This window comes from Aricia agestis, chromosome 1 (genome assembly GCF_905147365.1).
Source record: "Aricia agestis chromosome 1, ilAriAges1.1, whole genome shotgun sequence".
NCBI lineage: Eukaryota > Metazoa > Arthropoda > Insecta > Lepidoptera > Lycaenidae > Aricia > Aricia agestis.
Window position 1 is genome coordinate 18806516 of NC_056406.1, and position 8248 is coordinate 18814763.

Consider the following 8248-nt stretch of genomic DNA (forward strand, 5'->3'; position numbering starts at 1 on the left):
TCAAATTTACGCTACTTTACAACAATAGCTGATAAATAAATGGGATATTCGACTAATAGATCTATCAATAGTTTACAGGCAAATATATCGTTCTGATAATTTAGAAGAGACCAGTAATAATCAGCGAGTGACAGCAAAACTAAATAACATGGCGGCATCTACTCCTAGCCGGTATAAGTAGTTTGTATCTAATTAGAATAATAAATACTTACACAAACTATGCGAAAACTAATATTTTTTGCTCGAAGAATACTTTCACAAAGTTTCAGTAACAACAAATAAGTTCATATCAGACACTAGGGACCAAATGACGTAACATTCTCAACCTTCACGGTCGCACAGTACAACGGCAAGTACAAGTTATGTAGATTTTTACTGCGAAGGTTCAAATGGATGCCACACAATTTTAGCACAAAACACAGTAACTTTATACACCCTTGTTTACAATAACAAATCACAAACTGTTAAAAAAGTAAAACTATCGCGTTTTATTATTCTGCCAAAGAACAAACGTGACACGCAGTCAAGCAACCTCGTTCATAACTTTTTAATTTTCCGTCATTCATGTCCCGCGACATGATAACCACAGATTACGTAAACATAGACTTAAAGTGCTTATTCCATTTCACTAACTTTAGAAGTCCTAGCTAGGATCCTAACAAGAAGACAAATTAGAAGATTCATAATCCACTTGTCCTAATTTAGTGACTAAATCAGTTGTGACGACGCGGCGATTTTGGCCAGACGTCTTCTTAATGGCTCCAGTTCTGTCAACATAAAATTGGTCAAAGCAACAAAAAATTGGTCTCCTCATAGGCTTAGCTGTTGGCTCAATAAAAATCAAAATAAATAAAAGGCGAAAAGGATGGCAGAAAAATTTAGAATTATGAACTTTCTGAATTACTTGGAACCAGCAGACTTTAGAAATTACCTACGAATGCTACGAATGCTATAATCTAGATTCTAGATATAGTCGTGTTCGTTTCGTTTTTCAATGCACATTGCCCATGCGCAAAAAGCGTAGATAATGATTAATAGGTTATTTTTTTTGTTGACTTTAAATACAGATGTAGCAGTTCCCATTACAGATAAAAGGTTGAAACCATCTGGCAACACTGATTTAGTCAGTTAGAAGCCACATTTTTTCCGATTTAGGATCCTAGCTTTCTAAATGTTATTTCACTTGACAATTTTTTTTAGGATCCTAGCTAGGACTTCTAAATTTAGTGAAATGGAATAAGCGCTTAAGATTACATCTATACTATAATACTTTATCTATGGTTAATACCAATATATTTTGAAAAATATAACCTAAAATAGCTGAAATAAAAGCTGCTAAATTATTAAAAATTTACCCTGTTGCTACTGTAGCGCCACCCTAATTTAACGCATTTCAGCGGATACTTTTTACATACAGAGATAATTCTCCTCCATCTACACTCCATACTTTATATATATGAACGTGGGTGACATTGACGCAGTGTTGCCAGAGTATACTCAGCCCAGGTTGCATTTCATTCATGTTCATTTGTAGGTTCAAATCATAGACTTATTAAATACTGGCCGTGTTCGTCGGCGTAATTTTAAGCGCATTCGCTGCAAAACCTAGTTATTACGCATACGTCCAAATCATGTCATGCCATGGCAACGACAACTGTTTACGACTTGACATTTAACCCAATTGCCGCTTGCTCATGCATATTTCTATAAGAGGTGGTACCATGTTGATATGTGTTTTTCGATTCTTTCGATTGTTATCTATACTAATATTATAAATGCGAAAGTATCTCTGTCTGTCTGTCTGTCTCGCTTTCACTGCATTTCTAAGGAGTTCGAGTGTACCGTGTTGGCCTATATTCCATCCAGAAAATTTAACAATGCAATCAACATTTTAATTCTAATATATGAAAACAGATGGCGTTTTATTTTTTACTACATTATTGTAACAGAACTAATCATACTTACTTTATTATATATTATTGTTTTTATTCATAACTAGCTGTTGCCCGCGACTTCGTCCGCGTGGACTTTAGTTTATAGCGCGCGGTGTCAACAAAATTTGTGTCAAATTTAAAAACTTTTTAAAACCCTGGTAAGTGGTACCCCTCTTAGGGCCGCGCTACACCGGAATGGCAGCGCTGAAAGTGCTCGCCTCGCCGCTGCCATTCCGGTGTAGCGCGGCCCTCAATTAATCAAAATATCCAAAAACAGCTGTGCAGTGTGCACATAATCTATACTAATATTATAAATGCGAAAGTATCTCTGTCTGTCTGTCTGTCTGTCAGTCTCGCTTTCACGCCAAACGCCAAAACTACCGAACCGATTGTAATGAAATTTTGTATACAGATAGTCTAAAGCCTGAGATAGGCTACTTTTTTACTGGAAAAAAGGGTTGTAAGGGTCGTAAATTTGTTCAAAAAATTCATAATAGATGGCGCCGTGCGTCTTCTACATCGCGCTGACGCTTGCTCAAAAGTCTTTCTATAAGAGGTGGTATCATCTTACATTTATGTCTCGATTTTTTTCGATTGTTATATCTATTCTACGGTATTAAATAACTCAGTACTTTATCTGTGCAGGCAGTGACGTAACCTTAAGACCAAATTTCACCAACGACTGTTAAAGTTAATGCTCGAATTAGTATCACGTTAGCTGTTTCGTTTTTCATATGAATGAAAGAGAAGACAGGACATTTTAACAAGCTGTTAACACTAACAGACGTTGGTGAAATTGGGGCTAAACCTATCAATGATAAATAGTTTATGGGTAAAGTTGTGTAATTGGGGGGTTAAATAAGCTTTGAAATTTGGCATAAAATATAAAGTTTAATATAAAAAAATTAAGTACTTATTGTGTGCACACTGCACAGCTGTATTGATTTAAGGAGTACCAGGGTTTTTTTATAAAAGCTTTTGACACCAATTTTGTGGACATCGCGCGCTATAAACTGAAGTCCACGCGGACGAAGTCGCGGGCAACAGCTAGTACATGTTATAAATAACTCACCTACCAACATAGATATCAGAAACAGTCTACCAATAATAAATACTAAATAGTTTATGGGCATTGGGCAAAGCTAAGGTTGTGTAATGCATTATGCAGCTAAGTTGTGTAACGCTAAATAAGCTTTAAAATTTGGTATAAAAAAGTTTAATTAAGTAAAAAAAATCATATTATGTGCACACTACACGGCTGTTTTGGGTATTTTGATTTAAGGTGTACCAGGGTTTTAAAAAGCTTTTGACGCCAATTTTGTTGACACCGCGCGCTATAAACTGAAGTCCACGCGGACGAAGTCGCGGGCAACAGCTAGTACTATATATATTGAGTGATGTGGCCATCGAATATTTGAGCGATATGACATTGAGCGATGTGAAATAAATCGCTCCATAATCCATATTGCTCCACTAATTGCTCCAGATCGCTCCATTCATGTCGCCGAGCAATTATTGCCGTAATTATTGCCTGAGTAAGGGTCAATTTATACTAGCGCAGAGTCAAAGCGAAGCAAATTCCCAAAAATTGAACACAGAAAATTCAACCTTAACTCCAGAGCGTAACGCATGTACATTACTTCTGCTAGGGTAGGCCAATCAGCGTTGGTCGGGCGCATCGAAGCGAATTCGCTAGTATAAATTGACCCTAACCTATATTAACTTTATGGTAGGGATAGAAAAATGACATTAAAGAATGACATACATATCAAAATACATATTTTGAAATAAAAAAAGGGCGAGCCGTTTTGAAGTTTATTTCATTTCTATATTTTATTTTTTTACAAGTTTACGAATATTGCTCATTTGGGGATACTGTTTTAAAAGTTAAAAATTGTTATGGCGTTGCCGTGGCATATTCCATTATCGGCACTTCCTCAGGATCTTAACGTTGAGAAAGGAAATTCTTTTTGTGACCATTATAGTAGAATCGATATACACCAAAATCCTCGAAATGAACTTCAAACTGGCATGATGTGTGAAATAGGCGAATGCAATCGAGATCCAAGTACAATACAAAGATTAATCGCATCAGGGATGACTGTGGCTAGATTAAATCTAAAAGATCACGAACCTGACGCTTGTTCACAACTGATACAAAGTATAAGACAGGCGGTTATTAATTACAGTATTGAACTAGATTATGTCTATCCACTGGCTTTGATAGTAGATGTGAAAGGGCCTGATATTGTGACAGGTAATCTTAAAGGAGGACCAAAAAATATAATTGAACTGATCGTTAATGAATCTATAAAATTAACTACGGATTCAAGTTGGCAAGATTGCGGCACAGTAGAATGTTTGTTTATAGATTATAATCATTTAACTGATTTACAATGTGGTGATGGCATTTACATTGATAGCTTAAGGTCAGGGCAAATTAAATTAGCCATCACTGATATTGGGGAGGATTCGGTTAATTGCACAGTTACAAAAGGTGGTATAATTGGTTCTAAAATGACCGCACGGATCTATAAAGTACCTAACGAAGTAGAGAGTCATAAAAGAATTTCTAGTACTGAATCTTTATGTAATAATCATACCCCATCACAATCATTTGATAATATCAAGGCTCAAATAAATTGGGCAGTCTCAGCAGATATTGATGCAATAATAGTCCCTAACGTCAAGGAAATAGAAGATATGCGATGCGTTAGGGACGTTCTTTCTGATAATGGAAAACATATTCTTGTTTATGCTTCAATTGACTCCCTAACGGGGTACGATAACTTTGACACAATTTTATTAGAAGCAGATGGAGTTTATGTTGATCGGTTTGTGTTGTGTAATGATTTACCTGTTGAAAAAATATTTATTGCTCAAAAAGTAATATTAGCAAAGTGTAATAACATTGGCAAGCCTTGCATATTTAAAGCCGTTATAAACGAACAAGTCCCTACCCTGTGCGTTACCGATATTGCTAATTTAATTTTGGATGGTGCTGATGTTCTTAGTTTTGAGCTTCACTACGATTTTCCATTAAAAAAGCACGTTTCTTCATTTAATGATATTCGAATAGCCGAACATTGCCTAACTGCTGCCTGCGTTATATGCAAAAATGCAGAGAGAGTGTCGGAGCCCTTAGGTAAATTAAAAAGTGGTGCAAATAATCTCGGTGGACCTGCGAAACTAATTGGTCTAAGTGCTGTTGACTTAGCAGCTTATTCAAAAGCGTCTGCTATAATATGTCTCACCTCTTCAGGACGTACAGCAAAAATTATTTCACATTTAAGACCAAATTGTGTAATAGTAGCTATCACCAGAGCATGTCATACGGCAAGGCAATTACGGTTTTGGAAAGGAGTACAACCACTACATTATTACGAGGCCCCAAAGCCTTCTTGGGCGATGGAAGTAGAATCGCGCATAAGCGCTGCCCTTGATTATTGTAAATCCAAACGTATATTGTGTGCCGGTGATCCATATGTATTGGTAACTGGATCTCGTAGGGGAGCAGGCTATTGCGACTCTATCAAACTTTTGTATGCGAGTGCAAAAGATACATTTTTTTTGGAATAGAACAAAGTTTTTTTATTAGTAAATTGTGGTTTTATTATATTTTATTCTTAGAGCATTAAGCCAGCAGGCATATTTTGATTATAATAAGTAAATACTTTTCATAAATTATATTAAACTAGCTGTTGCCCGCGACTTCGTCCGCGTGGACTTTAGTTTATAGTTGTTCCTGTACATCGATTGAATCGTTTATGCGCAAATCAGAAAAGTATATTATGTGGGAACCGCACATTTATCCGGGACAAAAACATTCCTTGTCCCAGATTCAAATAATTTAGTATCTCCAATCTCCATGCCAAATTTCATCAAAATAGATTAAATAGTTTAGGCAATAATACACCGTACATTTTCCGGGACAAAATTAGTATTCCTTGTCCTTTCCCGAGACTCAAAGTATCTCCATACCAAATTCCATCAAAATAGATTGAATAAAGCGCAAATCATAAAAGTATATTGTGCAGTAACCGTACATTTTTACGGGACAAAATGTATCCTAGGAACTCAAAGTATCTTTATACCTTTCAGCAAAATGGGTCCAGCCGTTTACGCGTGATGTCGTGACCACGCGAAATATAACGTTCCGCGCGGCTTCGCCCGCGTAAATTAGATATTATTTCACAGACAAATTAGTCCACGAAAAATAGTCTATGATCCTTAACGTGATCTACTTCTTATCTGTGCCAAATAACAGAAACATTGCTCCAGTAGTTCGTGAGATAGGCTTATCTCACGAACTACTGGAGCTCCTTTAAATAATTTCCCCCGTTTTTTCCACACTTTCCTCTATTTCTTAGCTTTTATTAGTCTTAGCATGATAAAATATAGCATATAGCCTTCCTCAATAAATGGGCTATCTAACATTGAAAGAATTTTTTAAATCGGACCAGTAGTTCCTAAGATGAGCACGTTCAAATATGCCCTTTCAAATAACTTCCCCCCGTTTCTTCCACACTTTCCTCTATTTCTTCGCTCCTATTAGTCTCAGCGTAATAAAATATAGCCTATAGCCTTCCTCGATAAATGGGCTATCTAACACTGAAAGAATTTATTAAATTCGACTAGTAGATTCTGAGATTAGCGCGTTCAAACAAACAAACAAACTAACAAACTTCCGCTTTATAATACTATAAAGTATAGATTTCAAGAATTAGAAATAATCGGCCAAGTGCGAGTCGGACTCGCACGTAGGGTTCCGTACCATTATAGAGCAAAATTAGGCCAAAAATTGTGTTTTTTGTATGGAAGCCCCCCTAAATTTTGATAAATCTGAAATTTTCACAAATTGTGTATATCTGTTGCCGCTATAACAACAAATACTAAAAACAAAATAAAATTTATATTTAAGCGGGGCTCTCATACAACAAATGTGATTTTTTTGGCCTTTTTTGCTCTATGTCAATAATGGCAACAGGTAGGTAACCATAGAGGAAAATTAGGTACTTATCTGATTTCTTCTCAAATATATTTAATAATAATATTAAAATAAAATAAAAAATTAAGGGGGCTCCCATACATAAAACACAATTTTTGGCCTAATTTTGCTCTATAATGGTACGGAACCCTTCGTGCGCGAGTCCGACTCGCACTTGGCCTATTATGTTTGTTTTTGTTTTGGCGGGGAGCTGCGCCCCCATACATAATTTCTTGAATTATTTGCTTGTCATTTTTCGTGTAAGCAAGTTTGTAAGTATTTGTAAGCATTTCTTAAGTTTAATATAAGTATTATATTTTTCTTATGCGATAAAAAGTCTCATAACTCCAAACCTCAAATGGACAGTTGTTACAACCATATATATTATGTCTATGGTTAGAACCAATGATATTATATGTTACTAACGTAACTAGATTGGAAGTTTACGGTAGCAACGCGTTGCCACTTCGAAGATGCCTGCAGGCATATCTCACATATATAATGACATAACGAATATATGACTTGACATTGTCTTTAGAACAAAAAAGTTGTTACGCATTTCTGAGAATCTTTTGTAAGACATTGCTACTCTAGTATTTTAGAAACTCATTGGTTAGAACCATGTTAGAACAAGGTGGTCATAGTGATTGTTGTTTCTAATGAATCCTTTTTGCTATTGGAGGATGGTTCCAATCATAGACTTATAATATATACTGTCCCAATCTGCCCAATGTCCTTTCTAGGTATCGTGGTTCTTGAGATACAGCCTGAGCCCAGGTGACAAACATATGAACAAACTGACGCACAAGCAACTTGGTACTGACCACAAACCACAACCGATGGTCTAATGCCGTCTCATCCAATAAAAAATATGAACTAAATTGACACTGACATTGATTTGAGATATCCTTAATCTGTGCATGACAGTCAGACACAAATATTTTTTTATTTCAATACCAGACACTGGCAGAATGTAGCAAAAAGCCATGGTTTGCCGTAAATAAAAGAAAAAGAATGAGTTTTGCTGGGAATACGAGAGTGACGTTGTGTTTTTGTATTATTTTCCTAAAATTGTGTTATTACGGTTTATAATGTGTAATATTGGTAGAATATTAACCATTTAAAATATATTCGATGTCGTGCACAAGTGATACAACTTCAAGAAACGTGCCATTTTGTGTTTCCTCCAAAACTCCATCGAAAGTTTTAGTAAACTAAAACATCTGACTTGACTCGTTGACTTTACCGACTACTTTTTTAGACTTTTACTAGACTTTCGACTTGACGAGCATCTGGAAAAACCATAAACTTATAATATAAAAACGAC

General features: G+C 35.8%; 2 protein-coding genes across 3 annotated transcripts in view; one reads left to right on the forward strand and one right to left on the reverse strand.

Annotated features, from left to right (window-relative positions):
• The window catches only part of LOC121730906, an 81249-nt gene extending 80686 nt beyond the window's left edge, over window positions 1–563 (reverse strand). For both annotated transcript variants that reach the window (XM_042120161.1, XM_042120146.1), the window contains exon 1: window positions 213–563. The gene's annotated coding sequence lies outside the window, so the exon portion shown is untranslated. The remainder of the gene's footprint in view (window positions 1–212) is intronic.
• A 3190-nt stretch (window positions 564–3753) lies between these two features.
• LOC121725705 (pyruvate kinase-like) lies at window positions 3754–5518 on the forward strand. The gene has a single exon (XM_042112769.1). The coding sequence runs from the start codon at window positions 3834–3836 to the stop codon at window positions 5511–5513; it is 1680 nt and encodes a 559-aa protein (XP_041968703.1). The 5' UTR covers window positions 3754–3833; the 3' UTR covers window positions 5514–5518.
• The last annotated feature ends 2730 nt before the right edge of the window (window positions 5519–8248 follow it).